At 47.8% G+C, this 23,952-nt stretch overlaps 1 protein-coding gene across 6 annotated transcripts; it reads left to right on the plus strand.

The window, feature by feature from the left end:
* The first annotated feature begins 63 nt into the window (after positions 1–63).
* Positions 64–21,018, plus strand: NHLRC3 (NHL repeat containing 3). 6 transcript variants are annotated; one of them, XM_053380516.1, is made up of 8 exons: positions 64–212; positions 4,712–4,819; positions 5,272–5,418; positions 13,039–13,189; positions 14,205–14,405; positions 15,979–16,070; positions 17,554–17,666; positions 19,994–21,018. In XM_053380516.1, the coding sequence occupies exons 1-8, from the start codon at positions 93–95 to the stop codon at positions 20,220–20,222; spliced, it is 1,161 nt and encodes a 386-aa protein (XP_053236491.1). In that variant the 5' UTR covers positions 64–92; the 3' UTR covers positions 20,223–21,018. The 6 variants fall into 6 exon arrangements, with proteins under 6 accessions (XP_053236491.1, XP_053236492.1, XP_053236493.1 ...); XM_053380517.1 differs by having other exon boundaries at positions 64–200; XM_053380518.1 differs by lacking the exon at positions 19,994–21,018 and adding an exon at positions 18,630–19,310.
* The last annotated feature ends 2,934 nt before the right edge of the window (positions 21,019–23,952 follow it).

Genomic DNA, 23,952 nt, shown 5'->3' on the forward strand with positions numbered 1-23,952 from the left:
TTGCTCCGTCCCGAACGTGCGCGCCTCCCTCGCTCTCGTGGCCGGGGGGGGGGGGCGGCGGCTCGGCTCGCGCCCGCGGAGGCTCCTCCTCGATGGCCGCCCGCCGCTATCCCCGGCTCTGCCGCCTTTTGGCGGGCCTCGGAGGGGCCGCCTCGCTCGTGCTGCTGGTCAGCCTGTACACGGCGGGGTCTGAGGTGCAGGTGGGTTGGCAGGTACAGAACGGCCCGCCCTCCGCTCCCGCGCCGCGTTTAGCAGGGTCCCTTGGGGCACAACAGCCCTGTGAGGTGGGCCAGGCTGAGGGAGCGACGCCCAGGGGGTTTTGGGCCCGAGCCAGGGTCGGGGGGGCCGGCCCTTTCCCTTCACAGCTGTGTGAATATACACACATCTGTGAGGAACTAGTCCAAGGTTTGGCAAACTTGGGTCTCTAGCTGTTGTTGTTTTGGACTACAACTCTCTTTTAAATCAGAACCAGTGAGGGCGGTGAAGGTCCTGTGTGAGTGTCTGGAGGCGGTTGGAGGATGGATGGCGGCTAACAGATTGAGGTTGAATCCTGACAAGACAGAAGTACTGTTCTTGGGGGACAGGAGGCGGGCAGGTGTGGAGGATTCCCTGGTCCTGAATGGGGTAACTGTGCCCCTGAAGGACCAGGTGTGCAGCCTGGGAGTCATTTTGGACTCACAGCTGTCCATGGAGGCACAGGTCAAATCTGTGTCCAGGGCAGCTGTTTACCAGCTCCATCTGGTACGCAGGCTAAGACCCTACTTGCCTGTGCACTGTCTCGCCAGAGTGGTGCATGCTCTGGTTATCTTCTGCTTGGACTACTGCAATGCGCTCTACATGGGGCTACCTTTGAAGGTGACCCAGAAACTACAACTAATCCAGAATGTGGCAGCTAGACTGGTGACTGGGAGTGGCCCCCGAGACCTACATTGGCTCCCAGTATGTTTCCGGGCACAATTCAAAGTGTTGGTGCTGACCTTTAAAGCCCTAAACGGCCTCGGTCCAGTATACCTGAAGGAGCGTCTCCACCCTTATCATTCTGCCCGGACGCTGAGGTCCAGCGCCGAGGGCCTTCTGGCGGTGCCCTCATTGCGAGAAGCAAAGCTACAGGGAACCAGGCAGAGGGCCTTTCCGGTAGTGGCGCCCACCCTGTGGAACGCCCTTCCAGCAGATGTCAAAGCGATAAACAACTACCTGACATTCAGAAGACATCTTAAGGCAGCCCTGTTCAGGGAAGTTTTTAACTGGGGAGGCCCAGCCAGATGGGCGGGGTATAAATAATAAATTATTATTATTATTATTATTATTATTATTATTATTATTATCATCATCATCCCTAGCTATAATTATTATTATTATTATTATTTGTACCCCACTCATCTGGCTGGGTTTCCCCAGCCACTCTGGGCGTCTTCCACAGAGACCAAAAATACACTAAAATGTCACACGTTAAAAACTTCCCTGAACAGGGCTGCCTTAAGATGTCTTCTGAATGTCAGGTAGTTGTTTATCGCTTTGACATCTGGTGGGAGGGAGTTCCACAGGGCGGGCGCCACCACCAAGAAGGCCCTCTGCCTGGTTCCCTGTAGCTTTGCTGCTCGCAGTGAGGGAACTGCCGCCATAAGGCCCTCGGCACTGGATCTCAGTGTCCGGGCTGAACGATGGGGGTGGAGATGCTCCTTCAGGTATACTGGGCTGAGGCCGTTTAGGGCTTTAAAGGTCAACACCAACACTTTGAATTGTGCTCGGAAACGTACTGGGAGCCAATGTAGGTCTTTCAAGACCGGTGTTATGTGGTCTCGGCGGCCGCCCCCAGTCACCAGTCTAGCTGCCGCATTCTGGATTAGTTGTAGTTTCCGGGTCACCTTCAAAGGTAGCCCCACATAGAGCGCATTGCAGTAGTCCAAGCGGGAGATAACTAGAGCATGCACCACTCTGGCAAGACAGTCTGCGGGCAGATAGGGTCTCAGCCTGCGTACCAGATGGAGTTGGTAGACAGCTGCCCTGGATACAGAATTGACCTGTGCCTCCATGGACAGCTGTGAGTCCAAAATGACTCCCAGGCTGCACACCTGGTCCTTCAGGGGCACAGTTACCTCATTCAGGACCAGGGAGTCCTCCACACCAGCCCGCCCCCTGTCCCCCAAAAACAGTACTTCTGTCTTGTCAGGATTCAACCTCAATCCATTAGCCGCCATCCATCCTCCAACCGCCTCCAGGCACTCACACAGGACCTTCACCGCCTTCAGTGGTTCTGATTTGAAAGAGAGGTAGAGCTGGGTATCATCTACATATTGATGGACACCCAGCCCAAACCCCCTGATGATCTCTCCCAGTGGCTTCATATAGATGTTAAAAAGCATGGGGGAGAGGACGGAACCCTGAGGCACCCCACAAGTGAGGGCCCAGGGGTCTGGACACTCATCCCCCACCAGCACTTTCTGAACACGGCCCAGGAGGAAGGAAGGAAGGAAGCTAGCTAGCAAGACCATTGCTCAGGGATGATGGGAATTGTAGTCCAAAAACAGCTGGAGACCCAAGTTTGGGAAACCCTGTGACCTATTCGAGTACAATTTCTTTAATGGGGAGGCAGCTTGGATGAAAAGTATTTGGGGTGTGGGATCGTATCACAGCTGTCCATGGAGGCGCAGGTTAATTCTGTGTCCAGGGCGGCTGTCTACCAGCTCCACCTGGTATGCAGGATGAGACCCTCCCTGCCCGCAGACTGTCTTGCCAGAGTGGTGCATGCTCTAGTTATCTCCCGCTTGGACTACTGCAATGCGCTCTACATGGGGCTACCTTTGAAGGTGATCTGGAAACTGCAATTAATCCAGAATACGGCAGCTAGACTGGTGACTGGGACTGGCCGCCGGGACCACATAACACTGGTCCTGAGAGATCTGCATTGGCTCCCAGTACATTTCCGAGCACAATTCAAAGTGTTGGTGCTGACCTTTAAAGCCCTAAACGGCCTCGGTCCTATATACCTGAAGGAGCGTCTCCACTCCCATCGTTCTGCGTGGACACTGAGATCCAGCGCCAAGGGCCTTCTGGCGGTTCCCTCATTGCGAGAAGTGAGGTTACAGGGAACCAGGCAGAGGGCCTTCTCAGTAGTGGCGCCCGCCCTGTGGAACGCCCTACTTTCAGATGTGAAGGAAATAAGTAGCTATCTTCTCTTTAAAAGACATCTGAAGGCAGCCCTGTTTAGGGAAGTTTTTAATATTTAATGCTGTATTGTTTTTAACACTTGATTGGAAGCCGCCCAGAGTGGCTGGGGAAACTCAGCCAGATGGGCGGGGTATAAATAATAAATTATTATTATTATTATCCAAGTCCATGGGAAACCAAGCCATGCTTGAAGGATATTTGTTCTGTCTGAACCGGCCCTGAGATGAACCACAAAAAGGGCACCTCAATCCCCACTAGGGAAGAAGGGGTGAGTGAAGATTTACAAGGGGCGGGGCATAAAGATCTACTTGGGATCTGTTGCCAGTGTGGATCCTGCCACCAAGGGCAATCACCTCACCTTGCCGCATGGTTGGGCCGGTCCTGCAGACTATACAATAGTCCGTATTACTGAAAAAATGTGTTATTTAGTGTTGGGATACTGCCAGGGAGACAAAGTCCATCATAGCCCCCAAGCCGGCTGCCGGACGATCCATCGACCTCCCGTAGACAGGCAATATCAGCAATTAGCGACACGAAGCCTCAGAAAACAGATTGCCACATTCTTAGGCTGGTGCACACTCTGTCAGCAGAATTCACACAGCGAGAGATGCACAGCAGGAGAGCATATTTACAGTTTATTTAGCGTTGGTTAGAACAAAGAAAAACATGACCGCCTGCATCGGTATGCTTAGGCAACAAGAAGGAAACGAAAGCAACTGAAAACATAAACATCCTGTGAACAGGAAATACGCAGACTCTGTGACTCACAAAGCCTGCTCCCTTTTAAGGTGGAACGGAAATATCCTAACATTTAGTTGGCTGTTAAATGATCAATCTGTGGGACGTAATACTTCAGGATATGTATTAGTATTTATATCATTCTGCCCGCCCGCCCCCTCCCCACATTACATGAGAACTGAACTGTGAGAATGGACTGTTGGTTTGGAAGGGGAATGAGGCTACCAAACGAAACTTGCAGTTTCTGAATTTGTAAATAAAAACAAAACTGAGGGCTTTAAAAAAAAAAAGCAGCTCTAAAAGGGCCTAACAAGAACCGGTGAGTTTTCTGGAGGTATGGAAAGCTGCTTATGGCAGTTGAACTGAGAAAAAGAAACAGAAATTGTTTACTGTATCACACCTCAGCCATTAGGTTTGTATGGCTAAGAACAGTTGAAGGGTGGAATTTGGAGTGCTGGTTGAAAACAAAAGAAACTAGAAAGGAAAATGGAGGGTAGGGTGAAGAGAGGGGTTTGACCTACTCAAGTCTCTGACAGCTTAGCTGTTAAAACAGTCATGTTTTGGACTGGCAGCCCTCTAATGCAGTGTGGTATATCAGAGGAGGGCTGGATGTAGGGGAAAGAAAAAGATATGTATTTTATCACTTCCCCATTCCTGAAACTTCTCCTTCCCTTTTGAGGCCAGGGGAGCATTGCCATCTACACAAAACCTGTAAATGAAATTATCTAGGGATTTGGAGTGTGGTGTCGTCATCATCAGTACATTGGTGATGACCAGTTCTGCTTCTCTTCTTCATTAAATCTAGATGAAGCTATGGAACCAATGTCTGGAATCAATAATGGAGTGGGTAAGGGCCAGTAAACAGAAGATCAATCCAGGCAAGATGGAGGTTCTGTTGATGCATGGCAATGAGGTTTGCAGTTTGGAGTTTTACTTCTGACCTCACCTTTGGAGGCCTAAATGGTTTCTGTAGCTTGAAGCACATTTCACCAGCTTGACTGGTTTGCCAGCTGCAACCCACTCCTAACCACAGTAGCCTGGCCATGATTATCCAAAGAACGCAAGTGCCCTGTTTAGTCCATCCTATTTCCCAAAGTGGCCAACCATAGGCCTGTGAAAAGTCTACAAGCAAGATATGAGGGCAGTCTCACTCTCCAGGAGCTGATACTCAGAGACATGGTGCCTCTGATCGCTGCTTGTCAGCCTAGCCTACCTCACAGGGTTGCAATGAGAGCAAAAATGGGGAAACCTCTGCATGCGGTGCTTAGAACAAGGATGAGATAAAAAATGTGATGGATAAATGTTAAATACTGCTCTCTGGAGATGGCTCATTTAACAGTAATTCTTTTGCCCTTTATTTTTAAGATGTTAAGTGAGTTGACTTTCTTCCCTCTCTGGAGAAGAGAGAAGCCACTCTACAAGCTTGATGTAAACTGGCCTTTGATTCCTTTTACTGGTCAGACGTTTTGTGTTGCTGTGGATGACGTCAATGGATTAGTATACGTGGGACAGGTAAGAAAAGACATTCTTCTGTCCAGTGTGTAGCTTCGATTGTTAGCAGTTCCTGTTTTTACAGCAACCAGACTAGGAACTCCTGCACAGAATACTGGGTGGAGGCTCATCCTTCAATGTCAGAAAAGTTCACAATTCTCTTTATATTTTTCCTTGCTGAATGCATGTGGACCTGTAAGGAAGCAGGCATGCTTTCTGGTGTTGAGGAGAGCTTTGTGAGGAACAGACATTTGCATGACTTTTTTCCAGTGTGGGTGAACTTTTTCCATACTGAAAAAAAAATGCCTCCCAAAATAATGTGTAGTGGCAAGAGCTACCTAAAGGAGTAAATGAATGCTGTTGCTTCTTTCGCTATAAAATACCGTCCTTTCTTCAAAAAGTTCCATAACTTGGCATGCTATTTTAACATTCATATCATGTTTACTCCAGAGCTTAGAAACCTAATGCTAGAATAGGGAGCCAATTGTCATTCCTCTCCTACATTTCCCCTTTACACTCCACTTTTCAGTCTTTATGGTTGACTAAGATTGTTCATTATAACAGTGCCAGTGAAGAAAGCCACAATTATTTTAAGTAGATGACATCAGCAAGTCACTAGGATATCTCCATTAATGACCATTTTCTTTCCAGTGTAGGAAATGCTGGGCTGTGTCTTTGTACTAGGAATTGTGCTTTTATTCTCATGGCATTATGTTTCCCAAAGCTTGGTTGGTCTAAATGGATTCAGAGGCTGAGAGTTCAGCTTTCCTTTTTCTATAGATCTGGCTGCAAGATCAAGAAAGGCTTTTAAATGTGCCACAGTTCCTCTATACTTGCCCTGCCTATCTGCTGCACATTAGTTCCATTCCATAATGTGATGGGATGATGAGCTGCTTGTGCATAAAGTCCTAGTCCCTCAGAGTTTGGCTAAGTCCACAAACCTCTGTCTGTGACGGAGCTCCTTAAGCATGGCTCCATCAGTCGCTCGTAGAATCGGACAGTGGGCGTTTATGGAACTTCTTCCAGCATAAAAGTTCCTTAACGGAAACGCGTCTTCTGGACTCTCGGCGTGACAGTTTCCGGCGAGGAGTGGGTGTCCCTATGGGAGGTCCTGAAACCTCCCCGCTATTTTCGCTGGAAGTGTCTCTGAGCCCTCCCTCCGACTCACTTTCCCTTGGAGCTCTTCCTCTCCCCCTACTGGTTCCTTCCTCAGCGGATAAGTCTCTCTCAGCCTCTGTGAGCCCTTTCACCTCCTGTTTCTCCGATGGCAGTTCCCTGACATCCACCTCCCCTCCAGGGCCCCCTTCACCACCTCCCCTTCCCTCCTCTGCGGGAGGCGAGGGAGCAAAACCCCTGAAAGAACCTCCCTCATCTTCCGAAGTTTCGAACACTTCCCTCCACCGGTTGCTGTTTCCGGTTTCTAAGTACTCCTCCTCATCGGAGTCTGTACCTTCTTCCAACTCCGATTCCCTGAATCCTTCCAGTTCCTCCTCCTCGTCGGTGGTGCCAAAGTACTCCCTCCGGAACCTCGCTACTGGCTGAGGTTTCCTGGGGAACCTTTGGTGGAACGTTTCGATCAAGATCTCGTCACTGACCTCCTCTGCCGTCACCCAGGTGTTTTCCGACTCCGGTTCCCCTTCCCACGCGACCAAATACTCCACCTGATTACCCTTCCACCTGGAGTCGATGATCTCCGCCACATGGTTGCTGCTTTCCCTTTCTTCTAAGACTGGCCCCCGTGTGGAGACCCCTTCACCTTCCCCCCTATATGGTGACAGTAATGACCTGTGGAATACTGGGTGCAGTTTCATGTGATTCGGTAACCGGAGTCTGAAAGCCACTGGGTTGACCTGTTGAATGACCTCAAATGGTCCCAATCTTTTGGGTCTCAATTTCTTGCAACCCCCCTTGAACGGCAACCCTTGGGTTGACAGCCAGACCTGACTCCCCACCCTAATGGTTTCACCTTCCCTTCTGCTCTTGTCTGCCTGCCTCTTATATTCTTCTTTGGCCCTTTCTAAGTTGAGTTGGAGTTGACGATGGATCGCTTCCATTTCTTCTACAAAATGTTCAGCGGCCGGGACACTCCATCTCTCCCCTCCTCCCCCTGGAAACGCCCTGGGGTGGCACCCATAATTAGCCAAAAAGGGGCTCATCCCGGTGGACACATTCTCCGCATTATTGTAGGCAAATTCCGCTAGCGCCAACTTTTCGACCCAATCGTTCTCTCTGTCATTGACATAACACCTCAGGTATTGTTGGAGGATACCGTTTGCTCTCTCCGCCTGCCCATTGGTCTCAGGGTGCCTGGCAGTCGAAAAATTGACCTCTACGTGCAGTAAGCTCATAAGTTTCCTCCAGAACCTGGACGTGAACTGTTTCCCTCTGTCGGAGACCACCCTCAAGGGGGCGCCATGCAGCCTAAAAATATGTTCTACAAACAATTTCGCTGTCTCTTCCGCCGTGACTGCATGTGAGCAAGCTACAAAGTGGCCCATCTTAGTTAACAGGTCTACTACGACCAGTATGGCGGTTTTCCCCTGGGATTTCGGCAGATCAGTCATAAAATCTATCGATACCGCCTCCCACGGTCGTTCTGGTGTGGGTAACGGTTCTAATAACCCCGCCGGCGCCCGCCTTTCTCCTTTGGCTCTCTGGCATTGGTCAGACCCTCTTACATACTCCCGTACATCCTCCCTCACCTTGGGCCACCAAAATTCCCTGGTCACCAACCACATGGTCTTGTGTTGCCCAAAATGCCCCGCTGTGGGGTTGTCGTGCAGCTGTTTGAGTACTCTCCCCCTCAATTCCCCTTCGGGTATATATAGTGCCCCTTTGTAATACAATGCCCCGTTTCTTTCTTCAAAACCTCTGGGGTCTTCTCCCTCTCTCCTTAAACCTCTGAGCTTATTCTGGGCGTATTCATCATTCACCGTTCCCTCTACCAGTTCCCTTTGCCCCACCCAGGCCGCCCCACACACCCAGCGGTCCTCTGGGATGATATGTCTCTCTTCAGGTGCTCCCTCCCCCTCCAAATATTCAGGTTTGCGTGAGAGAGCGTCCGCTCTGACGTTTTCTGGACCTGGCACATAGCAAATTTCAAAATGGAATTTGGAGAACTCTTGGGCCCACCTCACTTGTCGTTGGTTGAGCACTCGTGCCGTTCTCCAATATTCCAAATTCTTGTGGTCCGTACATACTTGCACCTTATGCTGTGCACCAATTAGTAAATGTCTCCATCTCCGGAACGCTTCATGAATGGCGAGTAGTTCTCGGTCATATACGGTGTAGTTCCTCTCGGATTTGTTTAGCTTACGCGAAAAGAAGGCACACGGTCTCCACTCCGACTTATTCTTCCCCGGCTGAAGAAGCACCGCCCCCACCGCCCGGTCTGATGCATCAGTTTCCACTCTCATTGGTTTTTGTAAATCCACATGCAGGAGCTGTTCTTCCGAAGCGAATGCCCTTTTCAATTCCTCAAATGCTTGCTCCGCCTCCGCCGTCCAAACAAATTTCTTCTTGCTGCTGAGACAGTCCGTGATGGGAGCCGTTAAGTGGGCAAAGTTCTTGATGAACTTACGGTAAAAGTTCCCAAACCCTAAGAATCTTTGCACATCCTTTTTCGTTTTCGGTGTCTTCCATTCCAGCACCGCCTGGACCTTGCCTGGATCCATGGCTAATCCCTTGTCTGACAAGCGGTACCCCAGGAATTCCACCTCCTTGGTGTGAAACTGACACTTCTCCAATTTCACCCACAGCTGGTTTGCTTGCAGTTGGCTCAGCACTTCCCTGACATCCTTTACATGCTGCTCCTCATTCTCTGAATATATCAACACGTCATCTAGGAAGGCCACACAATTCTTGTAGAGCAGAGGTCCCAGGACGTGGTTCATGAACGATTGAAAACATGCTGAGCCTCCTTGTAATCCGAAGGGCATAACTAAATATTCAAAAGCCCCCAAAGGGGTGAACATGGTGGTTTTCCATTCATCCCCTTTCCTTATCCGTATCAGGTTGTATGCCCCTCTCAGGTCCAGTTTAGTGAATATCTTTCCCTTCCTCACCCTGGTCAAAATGTCATCAATTCTGGGCATGGGGAAAGCCACTGGTTCTGACACTGCATTCAAGGCTCTAAAGTCCACTACAAGTCTGGGTTTATCCGTGTGTTTTTTGTCCACAAAAAACACTGGGCTGCCCCCCACCGCTCTGGACTCTCTGATGAAGCCTCTCTTCAGGTTTTTATCAATAAACTCCCTTAACTCCTGCATTTCCCTGTCTGACATGGCGTACAGCTTGCCCACTGGGAGCTGGGCTCCAGGGACCAGGTTGATTTGGCAGTCAAAGGCTCTATGCGGTGGTAGTTTATCTGCTTCCCTTTCGCTGAAGACCTTGCTCAGGTCAGCGTATTGTTTGGGCACCTTCCCTTTGTCCATTACTTCCGTCCCTGCTAGAAAGGCTTTTGCCCCTTCCGGCGCCTTTCCCTCTTTGCAGTGTTCCAGGCAATGTGCTGACCCAAAGGAGACCACTCTCTGATGCCAGCCCACTAGCGGATCATGCAACGCTAGCCAGCTCATTCCCAAAATAACGGGAGCCCCTCCCAGGGTGGCCACATTGAACGCTATCCTTTCGGTGTGCCTGGCCACCCTCATAACCATTGGGACGGTCTGTAGGCTAACTTCTCCTCCCAACAGCTCCCTCCCATCGATCGTGGTCACTTGCAGGGGGTTACTTAAAGGGAGTATCTGTATCTGGTGTTCAGCTGCAAACTCCTTACTCATAAAATTACAGGAGCTGCCTGAGTCCAATAGCGCCTTTGTCTTTAGTGGGTGTCCGTTTGCCAGCTCTAGCAACACCTCTATCACTAGGGCTGGTCTTGGAGGTTCCGGCGTGGGCACTTTTACTGCTCCTTGGCCTGGCTGCTGTGCCCTGACGGTGGCAGCCAGGCGTTGGCTTTTACTTGCTCCTGGACTCCCTCCTCCTTCCCCCCAACAGCTCCCGCCATCCCTTGCCATTCCTTTCTTTGCGGGCAGACTCTGGCAAAGTGACCTGGCTGCTGGCAGAGATAACATTTCTTGGTGCTCTTCCCCTCCTTCTTCCGCCCTTCACTGGGATTTGAAACTGCGCGCGCGCGCGCTGTTCCAATTTCCATCGGCTCTCCTGGCGGGAAATTTGGCTCCGGAATCTCTGGAGCCCTCCAGAGAAATCCCTCCAACGCTCTCCTTTCCCTTCCCGCTTCTCCAAGGCTCTCGCCTCCTGGCGCGCTCCAATGGTCAGCGCTGATTTGGTCAGCTGGTCCATAGACTCCGCCCTGGGCGCCCGGGAAAGTTCGTCTTTCACCGCCGAAGAAAGCCCCTCTTCGAAAAGCATTTGAATGGGTTCCGCTGATAGGTCCCACCCCAATTTATGTATCAGCATGGTAAACTCAGTCCAGTACTCACGAACCGATCGGCTCCCCTGTTTACAAGCCATCAACTGTCTGCGCACCACTCCCTGCTCAATCTCGCTGGAAAACATCAAATCCATGGCGCGAAAAAACTTCCTCGTGTCCTTCAGCATTTCACTATTCCCTGCCATCAGGGGTCTAACCCAGTCTCTCGCCCCCCCTTCGAGATGGCCAACCACAAACGCCACTCGCGATGCCTCGTCGGGAAAGTCGTCAAACTGCAGATTGAGAGCATACTGCATCTCTGTCCTAAAGGCTTGATAGTTCCTGGGGTCCCCCCCAAACTTCTGCACCAATCCTGGCATCTTTCTTGCTAGTGGGGCGCCTTTTGCCTTTTCTGCATCCTGCGCCCTCCTTTCCTCTAGCCTCGCCGTTTGCAGCGCTAGCTGGACCTCCAACACCCGGTACCTTTCTTCCAGGCTTGGACCCTCTCCAGCTCCTCCTGCTCCCCCGGTTCCGGCTGGGTTGCTCATGATGCCTCTCTGCACAAGCTGCTTTCAGGGACTGTCCGATTGCTGTGATGGGATGATGAGCTGCTTGTGCATAAAGTCCTAGTCCCTCAGAGTTTGGCTAAGTCCACAAACCTCTGTCTGTGACGGAGCTCCTTAAGCATGGCTCCATCAGTCGCTCGTAGAATCGGACAGTGGGCGTTTACGGAACTTCTTCCAGCATAAAAGTTCCTTAACGGAAACGCGTCTTCTGGACTCTCGGCGTGACAGTTTCCGGCGAGGAGTGGGTGTCCCTATGGGAGGTCCTGAAACCTCCCCGCTATTTTCGCTGGAAGTGTCTCTGAGCCCTCCCTCCGACTCACTTTCCCTTGGAGCTCTTCCTCTCCCCCTGCTGGTTCCTTCCTCAGCGGATAAGTCTCTCTCAGCCTCTGTGAGCCCTTTCACCTCCTGTTTCTCCGATGGCAGTTCCCTGACACATAAGGTGGCTGCTTTCTGTCCGACCCTTCCCTCTGTCTTTCTGCCAGTTCTTTGTTCAGTTTCTCACACCCAGACTCTGCTTGATCTCTTGTATCCCCGATCTTCCTAGAAACCTTCTCTTCTAGCCTGCATATCCTGTCTCTTTGCTTTCTTAAAAAAACAAGCAAAAAAAAGAAACTCGCAGCATCTTTTCCTCACCAGTATCTTAGATCCGGGATTGCCAGCCCGATTAGCCTGCAGAAGCCTTCATTGGTGCCCCCAGGGAGGCGCTCCATACTGAGCTTTTATTTTAAAAAAGTAAGTTTCTTGCCCTCTTAAAAAGAAAACTCTGAAGCAAAATGGGAATAAGTGATTTCTGTGAAATAACCAAGCCTGGCTCCTCCTGCCTGTCAGTGGTTTTAGCCAATAAGTGAAATCAGAACTGCAACTGATGAGTGAGTTGTTCGATGGGCAGGCAATAGGGTCCTAAAGAACTTCTCTTTTCCCTTGTCTTTAATGCACTTTTCTTGTGTCTTATTTTCCTGGCAGAATTTCAACAGGTTATGCCTTTTCTCGTATGGAAGTACGATTATGGGGATAGCTTCACTGTGATTGTACTCTGTCCACTTTTGTGTTATGCCATGACCATCTAGGTTAAACACTTTTACTCCATTCTTTAGTCAAAAAGGCTATGAGAGTGGCTTTACAATGATCTTTAGGCTTATAATCTACAATACATGGCAGACAAGGAAAAAGAGATGGGGAGGGAGAGGAGGGAAATCACATTCATGCATCATTTCCTACAGTTCTTATAATGATCTTTGGGATGGAGGCAATTCACATAGCCTGATGGACTAACGCCTTTTACTAGGTGACAGTTGAGGAAGAGCCAAAAGGTGACTGGTTTCTCAGCAAAAGCTGTGGAGTTGCTCTGTTTCTCTTTCTCTCTATTTTGCAGCCTGATAGAATGGCTGCTGCTTGGTGACCGTTGAGAGAGGGCTAAAGGCAGCTGTTTGGTTGCAGTATATGCTGAGGACAAAAATCCACTATCCTTTTGTACCTCTGCATTAAGATTCAGTGAAAGGAAGCCACTGATCAGCTTTTTCCTTGCATGTGAACCAGACATAACAATACCTGATGGAGCTAATAAGATTTGTGAGAATATATGTATATGTATATGTATATGCATATGTATATGTATGTATATGCAATAAGGAAATGTTATGAAAAAAATATTGAATTTCATTCTGCAAGATCTGATTGGTTCTCTGTTATCTTTGTACACTTTTACAGAGAGGTGATGAAAATGTGCCCAAGGTTGTAGTTTATACTGAGGATGGCTATTTCTTACAAGCATGGAATGCTTCCATTGAAATGCCTCATGGTATCTTTGTGCTGAACACACCCAATGCAACTTCAGTGTGGATCACAGATGTTGGAACTGGTATGTGGAATGATTATTACTAAATAACACCAGAGTGAAACAAAACAGTGTGCTTGTGATGTTCTGACGTAAATTTTAGAGGCTGCCTTTCCACAAAAGAACTTGTCTCCATGCTGTCTCATGATATAAAACGTGAAAAAATAACACAACAGTCCATTCTAAGACACAAAGGTGAAGCGATACAGATTGAAATAACCAGACCATTCATGTGCCTCTCCTTGCAGTTCCTTCCTTCAGCAGCTTGCTCTTGTATGTTCTTGGGCCTGATATCCAACTGAGTGTTCAATTTAACTACAGTACAGCCCACACAATATGGGGACGCGGGTGGCGCTGTGGGTAAAAGCCTCAGCGCCTAGGGCTTGCCAATCGAAAGGTCGGCGGTTCGAATCCCCGCGGCGGGGTGCCCTCCCGTTGCTCGGTCCCAGCGCCTGCCAACCTAGCAGTTCGAAAGCACCTCCGGGTGCAAGTAGATAAATAGGGACCGCTTTCTAGCGGGAAGGTAAACGGCGTTTCCGTGTGCGGCTCTGGCTCGCCAGAGCAGCGATGTCACACTGGCCACGTGACCCGGAAGTGTCTCCGGACAGCGCTGGCCCCCGGCCTCTTAAGTGAGATGGGCGCACAACCCCAGAGTCTGTCAAGACTGGCCCGTACGGGCAGGGGTACCTTTACCTTTACAGCCCACACAAAGTGCCCAGTACCACCAGGCCATCATCCTAAAAGATACAGCTCTGCATCTGTGCAAATCTTGCAGTTTGTACAAGTTCAGGTGATTAAAAAAGGGAGGAAGATGTTTCTTCCTGGGCGTTCAGTAGGCTGAGGAACAAGAACAGGTTCATGGTGGAAGATCAAGGGCAGTGCACACAGCACGGAGGTTCCACACTTGAGAACAGTAAATCCAGTTAATGTCCCCTCCAGTTTTTGCCCAATTCTTCACAACCTCACTCCTTTTAAAATTATGCTGTTCGCAGAGAAAATGTGATCTTACTGAAAAATGTCTATTTCCTTCTTCATATAGGCAAATATGGACACACAATTAAACAGTATACTCCTTCAGGTGAACTCCTTCAAGTCATAGGTACTGCAGGTAGAGCAGGTTCTGGTACAAATCCCTTGCAGTTTGACCAGCCAGCAGAGATTTTTGTGGAAGAAAGCGGGGACATCTACATTGTAGATGGTGATGGAGGACTGAACAACCGTTTGGTCAAATTGACACCAGGTAAGTGAATGAACGTGAATGGCCTATACGTGCAACATTCAGAATGGCTTCAATGCACTAGTACAGCAATAGGGAACTTCCAGCCACCAGGCCTAATCAGCCCCAGCTTGTTGGGTCCCCAAGCCCATTTTCCACAAGCTCTCTTCACCTGCCATCACATGTGATGTCAGGTGTGTGGCACATAAAAGACACAGGTGCCAAAGAACAATTGGGAGTTTAAAATGCTCTCCCAATTGTTCATTGGCAAGTGGGGCTTCTGAATAGCAAGTCCCTTTGAAGTCCATTTGCAGGTGTGGTTTGGATCCAAACCACACCTGCAAATTGACATATTTTCCTCTGTGGGCCTGGAAAGCTAGTATGCAGAGGGGAAATGTCTTTTTGCAGGTACAATGCCTGCAAATGGGCCAAGCAAGGCCTGCCGTCAGTGCCAGTCAGCTGGGCAGCCTGTTTGAAATTGTGAGCTGGTAACATAATGACATACTAGACAAGTAGGTGTCTCCACCCACATGTCAAAATAGCCTCCAGGGGGTGGGGGATTTCCCAGTGCCTGCACTAGTGGTTTGTTTTTGCTGTGTTCTCCTAATTTATGTGACTATCATTTCTGTATTTCTTGAGGTCTTTTGTCTCTCCCATATGGGTTTATGCTGTAAGGGCTCTGTTAATTGGGCATTTGAAACTTTGGTAGAACTTCAGCAGTCAGACTACGGTAGAAGGAAATGTGTTTTTTTTGTTTTTGTTTTTCTTTTGTTTATTAAATGTAGGGGAATGCCCAAATCCTTACTGGATAGTTTTTAGTTTTACAGTATTTAGAAAATGTTGGCCCACTCTGTTTTAGGAAGAGAACAGAAAGTTACCCTGTTTTTGAAATCACTAAAGAATTAGAAAGTTGTCAGCTGACCTTTAAAGCCCTATGCGGCCTAGGACCCTCGTACTTATGGGACTGTCTCTCCTGGTATGTCCCGCAGAGGACCCTAAGGTCCATGAATAATAATAGCTTAAAGGTCCCGGGCCCTAAGGAAGCCAGACTATCCTCCACCAGGGCCAGGGCTTCTTCAGTGACGGCTCCAACCTGGTGGAATGCTCTGCGTCCCACGAGACTAGGGCCCTGCAGGACTTGATCTCCTTCCGCAGGGCCTATTCCGCCTGGCCTTCAATTTGAATTAGCCTGATCCTCTATTCCCTTTTCCCTTTCCTCTTCTATGAAGAAACCCTTTCTGGGACCCCACATTTAAATTCTTATTCACACACCTCCTTTCTGGCCCTAGTAGGACCAACTTGGCCAGTTAGCCCTGGTGATCATTTGATGTCTACTGACTGGGTTTCCCCCCCAAAAAAATGACTTGTGAATTTTTGAATTTCATTGATATTGCTGCTGCATTTTATGTTGTATTCTGTGCTGTTTTTAAGTTGCATTTTAATCAAAGTTTTATATTTGCTGTTAGCTGCCCTGTGCCCGATTTTTAAACCAGGAAGGGCATGGTATAAATTAAAAAACATTTATTTATTATGATGTAATGCAGATGTTTTATTATCAAATGCACAGCAATATATGGTGCTTCCTTTCTACCTGCAGACTTTAAGACTCTATGGCTGCATGGAGAAAATGGTTCTGGCACTGCACAGTTCAACATCCCACACAGTGTAACGGTAGATGCTGTCGGACGGGTAAAGTAGCCGTGATCGCTGTGATACAGTTTTATAAATTGCCATCATAGCCAGGGCTTGAAATTTTCTCACTTGAATTTAAACTTCCAGTAATTTACTTGCGTAGGGACGCGGGTGACGCTGTGGGTTAAACCACAGAACCTAGGACTTGCCGATCAGAAGGTCGGTGGTTCGAATCCCCGTGACGGGGTGAACTCCCGTCGCTCAGTCCCTGCTCCTGCCAACCTAGCAGTTCGAAAGCACGTCAAAGTGCAAGTAGATGAATAGGTACCACTCCGGCGGGAAGGTAAACGGCGTTTCCGTGCGCTGCTCTGGTTCGCCAGAAGCAGCTTTGTCATGCTGGCCACATGACCCGGAAGCTGTACGCCGGCTCCCTCGGCTAGTAAAGCGAGATGAGCACCACAACCCCAGAGTCGGCCACGACTAGACCTAATGGTCAGGGGTCCCTTTACCTTTACCTTTAATTTACTTGCAGCTTTCAAGGAAGTGTTGAGGACTGGTGCTTTAAAGTTTTGGGGCTTTCTCCAATCTTTTATGGCATGTTTCTCTCCCTCGCCCCTTCCTTGCCTGTGAATGAAACATTCCATGCTATTTTTCATCAACGAGTTTTAATTAAACCAAGAAACGAGTGATTCCATGTTAGTATATTTTTTAAAAATAATTTTTTTTGGAATTTTTTTTTACAACATAACACAAACCCCCCAACACAGAAATCCACCCCCATCAGACACAAGCATAACAAACAAGCATAATATACAACAATACAAACAAATAAAAGACTTCCTTTATCCTGTTTCTGGCATCCTTATTTACTTCTTATAAGCTGTTTCCTTTATGAATAATTATTAAGATTTTTCTAATTATACCTTAAATATCCACAAAGTCTCCTGCAGACGTTAATCGAAACAAGTCCAGGTATGAATTTTAGGGCAGTGTTTTGTGAAGTATTCTCTGCATTTCCCCCGATTCCATGTTAGTATTGTAGGGATGTACTGGACCAACGTTTTAACTGAAAAACTTACATTTTTCATGTAGAAGGAAAACACATCTATGATTTTCCTTTGTTTTCTAAACTTAGAAACAAATAATAATCTGAAACAAACGTTCACTTGCTATGAACAAGCTCTGCCTGCTTCTGGGAGAAAAAAACTAGGAGCCTTGGCTTAATATTACCTGCAGACCCACATTAGTGGTTTGCTGCTCTTCTTCCAACCACAATCAAAAGCCGCTCTTCTTGCCTTAACACTCGTGTCATATAGGTATGTTTAGCAGGAAGCTAGGATTAAAGAGCACATGCTTTCCTGCAGATATGGATTCTTCCCTAAAGAGAGTTCAGTAATGTTGGCAAGATCCTATACCAGCCTGCTCAGAATTGCAACATGTAGATCCCCATTTCATGTGATATTAAACATCATAGAGCATGTGCAGGATCGCTGAGGTGGTGTTTAAAAATTGCTATGAACAGATTTTGTATTTTCAGTAGGTATGGGTTGCTGACAGAGCCAACTGGAGAATCCAGGCTTTTCAGAAAACCACAGGAGAATGGTTGGGCTGTTGGAATAGCTGCTTTACACAAGATGGCCCTTCTTCTGTCAGGTATAGTATCTGTTGTTGTTGTTGTTGTTGTTGTTGTTTAGTCATTTAGTCGTGTCTGACTCTTCGTGACCCCATGGACCAGAGCACGCCAGGCCCTCCTGTCTTCCACTACCTCCCGCAGTTTGGTCAGACTCATGCTGGTAGCTTCGAGAACACTGTCCAACCATCTTGTCCTCTGCCGTCCCCTTCTCCTTGTGCCATCCATCTTTCCCAACATCAGGGTCTTTTCCAGGGAGTCTTCTCTTCTCATGAGGTGGCCAAAGTCTTGGAGCCTCAGCTTCAGGATCTGTCCTTCCAGTGAGCACTCAGGGCTGATTTCCTTCAGAATGGATCGGTTTGATCTTCTTGCAGTCCATGGGACTCTCAAGAGTCTCCTCCAGCACCATAATTCAAAAGCATCAATTCTTCGGCGATCAGCCTTCTTTATGGTCCAGCTCTCACTTCCATACATCACTCACTAGTATCTGTAGCTTGCACGCAAATCTGGGCGGTGGGTGGAAGGGGAGACTTTTCAACTGAGCTGGGCTCATGTTGATTATGGAGGACGCCTTTGTTTGTAAGGTGATGAAGAGCTCCAGTGCCAGTGTTAGAGCCATTTTACGTGGCACTGTGGGTGTACCAGTGTTTGAGCTACTGTGTTCACTGGAGATATATCTCTGCCTAACAGTGAGATGAAAATGCCAGTGTGTTTGGTGGTGCCATATAACTTTTACACTGGCTTTCCTTAATGTATCCATCTGGCTCGAAAGAGGAGAGGTGGCTTATTAGTGCATCCATCTAAATAATTTTGCATGTTGTATTTCCATAACTTTGTACGAATATCAGATGCTAGACAGATGGTAGATGTTGCCTTTTTTGCGGCCCTTTTATTATCGGAAGGGTTATGGCATGCAAAAGCTTGATTCGGCTGCCAAAGCCTTAAATTAGGCTTCCTAATGGGTGCCTGACTTCTATTTGGATCAGATCCAGCAATTCTGTAAGTGGAATTCTGCTCAAGAAGAAGAAGCTCCTGGCATCTGCAAATAGAAGAGGAAAAGTACCCCTTTTCACAGTACCCCTTGGAAATCTACTCTGCAGAGGAGTGGGTGCTGGCATTTGTGCAGGGGAGTAGCTACGTGCAAGATGAGGAATACGCGAAAAATCATTCTTATCATTTATTAAATTTCTGTACCACCCTTCATCCAAGGATCACTGGGCAGTTTAAAACCACAAAAATCCATACCATATAAAAACCACAAAATACAATATAAAAACCACAAAATACATACCATAGTAACGAACGAAAACAATGCCCCTCCACAGTTTAAAAGGCCATTGATTGATTAAGGCTTATGAGAAAAGGAATGTCCTCATTTGCTCAAAGGCCTTTCTGCGAACTAAAGGACTCCTTCCGTGAAAAGAAGGGCACCTTTAGATCCTTCTCATTGGGCATTTTCACCATATTTGAACGGTCTGCAGCCGTTCAAATTTTACCCCACACAAGCATAATATTGGTTCTGTTCACTTGCACTCGCAGCTGTGTGGAAGCTGCTTCCCCATGGGGTAATTCCATGCTGCTTTGGAAATACAGGAATGACGCTCTCACATAAGTGTGGTCTTTTCCTTTCATTCATTGGGATATGTGTTCATAGAAATGACTGCGGGTCTAAAGAATTCTGATTAATGGTGGATTGTGCCCATCTAGTCTCTTGTGTAAAAGTCTTATCTTGCAGGTTGTGCAAAAACATTTTTTGCTGTTAACTAAGAATGTTGAGATTTGAGTTTAGTGCCAAAGAACCTGATGAGTGGAAGGGGCTGCCATTCATGGAGGGTGGGATTATGACAGTCCCCCCCCCTTTTAAAAAAAATAAGTCTTAATAGGTTTTCAAGAATAAAATATGCTGATGCGCTTCACAAACTACGGTTTCCCATTCTGTCTGAACCCTGCTTCACTGGCCAGAAACTGGCTCAGAAGGGTCACAAAATCCTCCAGATGACACCAGTAGGATGAATTTGGGATTATCAGGAGACCCCCAGATCAACTTTTCAGGTGGCATGAGGGATGGGCAAACAGAAGGTTGTTGTTTAGTCGTGTCCGACTCTTTGTGACCCCCTGGACCAGAGCACACCAAGCACTCCTGTCTTCCACTGCCTCCCGCAGTTTGGTCAAACTCATGCTGGTAGCTTCGAGAACACTATCCAACCATTCTCCTTGTGCCCTCCCCCCAAATGTGAGCAAAAGTGCATTATATTCATACTGCAGGATTTTAAATAGGATTTAAAGGATTCTCTTTAAATAGTCTCTCTCTCTCCCCTTCTCTTTCTCTCCCCTCCCCTTCCTCCTGTAGATTGACTCCAGATCAAAGGTATATGATCGTCACGCATATAAATATTGACAGGGTGTCAATCTTGGCTGCCCCACCGGTAGGATCAATTGAGGACTGTGTTGTGATGGGCGCAATTCAGCTTGCAAGCGAAGTTAAGCCCCATCTTGTGGATGTCAGCAAGAAAACTGGAGCAATTTATGTAGCAGAAATTGGAGCCCAGCAAGTACAGAAGTATGTGCCTTTATACTGACAGCATCTTTCACACGGCACAAGGGACTTCCAGAATATTTCCTCTGTTGGATTGCTGTCGGCTGTGTAACACAAGAACTTTTGGATTAACTTTGTTCATTTGAAGTGCACATTTGTTTCACTTTTTGTGCCTATCTCAGGGATTTTAAGTGGTGGCAATTTTTGTGTTAGCTGGTTTTTATAGACTTGTTTGTTTTTTAAGTCAGTGTCACCAGCACTGCTAATTTTAAATCATTCAAGAGTAAATTTACCGCCACACAAACTGCTAGAAGTACTAGTTTAATGCAGCTTCCATGAATCATCCCATGATTGGGAAAAATTACTTCTTCATGGAGTCAGAATTTTCCGTTTATTTGTAGCAGATTATCTCAGCTAAGGAGCCTGATTGCTTCTTTCCTGTGAACGGAGGAAAAAGAGGCTGGTCTGGTCTGTATGGGAAGATCCTATAAGATGACTGTGCTGCAAAACAGTCTTGGCTATGCTTATCTCAGGAAATGTCTCCTCCAAGTTTGAAAATACAAGGTCTTGTAGCAGCACTCTTCTCTAAGGAACCTCAAGTAGCTTTCCACCAGAGTGGTATCTTTTAAAACTCTCTTGGGACTTCTGAAGCTTTGTGAATGACCAAGAAATTCAAGTTTGTTTACTCCTAAAGCAAACTGTCATGTTGTGACTACTGTTATAGTTTGGGGTATTATTTACATTCCCACTTTTGCGTGTATGCTTCGTTGTGTGAGCCCGGTTTTGGCCGGGGAGGGTGGGGTATAAATAAAAATTTATTATTATTATTACTTACGAAATTTGCAGAATCTAAAAATACCTTTCTTCCATTTCCCTGGAATTGTTTTTTATTATTTGTAAAGCACCCAGTTCAGACTGGTGCTGTAAACATTTGAAGAGGCTCCTCTGCGTTTTAAGGGCTGCTTCATCCTCTATTCAAAGTCTTTGGTGTCCCACCTAAAGGCTATTCCTCGTTAGGTTATGTGAATGCATATTATCAACTGGAGAACAGAGATTTGACAGCACCACCTTGTTTCCTCCCCACCCCCTTTTCTGCTTTAGGCCCCCTTCAATTATATGGCAGAAAAAGTGGGATTGGTAGCAAGTGTGTACATGGAACTTCAGTTTAACCTCTGCATAGGTTGCCTGAGCCTGTGGACTGTCCTCAACCCTATTGGCTAATGTTGCCCCACCTTTGAGATCCTACATTTAACAGAGCAAGTTGGACTTACCGTGAAGTGTTCTTCTGGTCAGCGGAGAGTAGAGCATGCAGGAAAGAGTTAACTCCTCCTGGAAAGAGTTAACTCCTCCTGGAGGTAGAGTTAGCACTGATTGACATGATTTGGTCTTGCTTGAGCATCAGGAAGGGGAACTAACTTCCTTGCAACCGATCCCCCAGTATTAACAATACTGAGAACAGTTCTGTTACAGTAGGACTGAACTGGCCCCAGGCATTGAGGAACTTAACAGAGAGAATGAGGGAGGTCTCTGGGAGTTCCTGTTCTAGGCTGATCAGAGGAACAAGGTCCAATCTGGGTGGAGCTGCTTGCTACACTACCCCATTCATCCTGAGTGGGTATGGACTTAGGCTACTCCATCCAAAGGCTGCATTGGCAGAGGCATATCTGTTCATCTTGAGTGTCAACGTGGAAGGGAATCCTTCTCTAGGGATGCACTTCTGTGGACCGCAGTATGGTGGCTGCCCCTTGATGGAGTGGGCAGTGATACTCCTTGGGAGAACTCTAGCTTTTGAGGTTGAATCCTGACGAGACAGATTGAGGTTGAATCCTGACAAGACAGAAGTACTGTTTTGGGGGGACAGGCGGGCGGGCGGGTGTAGAAGACTGACAAGACAGATTGAGGTTGAATCCTGACAAGACAGAAGTACTGTTTTTGGGGGACAGGAGGCGGGCGGGCGGGCGGGTGTAGTAGACTCCCTGGTCCTGAATGGGGTAACTGTGCCCCTGAAGGACCAGGTGCGCAGCCTGGGAGTCATTTTGGACTCACAGCTGTCCATGGAGGCGCAGGTCAATTCTGTGTCCAAGGCAGCTGTTTACCAGCTCCATCTGGTACGCAAGCTGAGACCCTACCTGCCCACAGACTGTCTCGCCAGAGTGGTGCATGCTCTAGTTATCTCTCGCTTGGATTACTGCAATGCGCTCTATGTGGGGCTACCTTTGAAGGTGACCCGGAAACTACAACTAATCCAGAATGTGGCAGCTAGACTGGTGACTGGGAGCAGCCGCCGAGACCATATAACACCAGTCTTGAAAGACCTACACTGGCTCCCAGTACATTTCCGAGCACAATTCAATGTGTTGGTGCTGACCTTTAAAAAGCGCTAAACGGCCTCAGTCCAGTATACCTGAAGGAGCATTTCCACCTCCATCTTTCTGCCTGGACGCTGAGGTCCAGCGCCGAGGGCCTTCTGGCAGTTCCCTTGCTATGAGAAGCCAAGTTACAGGGAACCAGGCAGAGGGCCTTGTCGGTAGTGGCACCCGCCCTGCGGAACGCCCTCCCATCAGATGTCAAAGAGAAAAATAACTACCAAACTTTTAGAAGACATCTGAAGGCAGCCCTGTTTAGGGAAGCTTTTAATGTTTAATAGGTTATAGTATTTTAGTGTTTTGTTGGAAGCCGCCCAGAGTGGCTCGGGGGACCCAGCCAGATGGGCGGGGTATAAATAATAAATTATTATTATTATTATTATTATTGATGGAGAGAGCCCCCGGCTCAAGGTTGACGTCACCACTGACAGGAATACAGTGGTACCTCGGGTTAAGAACTTAATTTGTTCTGGAGGTCCGTTCTTAAGCTGAAACTGTTCTTAACCTGAGGTACCACTTTAGTTAATGGGGCCTCCCGCCTCCGCCACTTGATTTCTGTTCTCATCCTTAAGCAAAGTTCTTAACCCGAGGTACTATTTCTGGGTTAGCAGAGTCTGTAACCTGAAGCGTTTGTAACCCGAGGTACCACTGTATAAGTCTTGAAGGAGAGATCCTTGAGCAGGATCCTTTGCTGTCAGGCTTTCAGGCAGCTGCAGATCAGCATGAACATGGCAAACCTCTCATGTATGGGGCCTTGTGGGAGTTCTTCAAACACTTTACTTTTCCAGAAAAGGAATGTTAGTCAGTGTCAGTCCTACCCAGTTCGGTTTGGCAGCCTTTGCAAATGGATATCCTACTTTCAAGGTAAAGGTAACCCTGCCCGTACGGGCCAGTCGTGTCCGACTCTAGGGTTGTGTGCTCATCTCACTTAAGAGGCCGGGAGCCAGCGCTGTCCGAAGACATTTCTGGGTCACGTGGCCAGCGTGACGAAGCTGCTCTGGCAAGCCAGCACCAGCGCAGCACACGGAAACGCCGTTTACTTTCCCGCTATAAAGCGGTACCTATTTATCTACTTGCACTTAGAGGTGCTTTCGAGCTGCTAGGTTGGCAGGAGCTGGGACCGAACGACGGGAGCTCACCCCACCGTGGGGATTCAAACCGCCGACCATACGATCGGCAAGTCCTAGGCACTGAGGTTTTACCCACAGCGCCACCCGCGTCCCATACTTTTAAGGTACAGAATGACATGTACTTTCAAGGTACAGGATGATATTTACACTCATCCTGTAATGCCACAGCTATGAAAGATAGATGAAGAGGAATATATAAATTTAGTAAGTAATAATAAAAAATAAAGGAGGAAAGGAAACTCAACCACACGGCTGAAGTATCATAGAGAAGACATTT

Source organism: Podarcis raffonei, chromosome 3, assembly GCF_027172205.1.
Source record: "Podarcis raffonei isolate rPodRaf1 chromosome 3, rPodRaf1.pri, whole genome shotgun sequence".
NCBI lineage: Eukaryota > Metazoa > Chordata > Lepidosauria > Squamata > Lacertidae > Podarcis > Podarcis raffonei.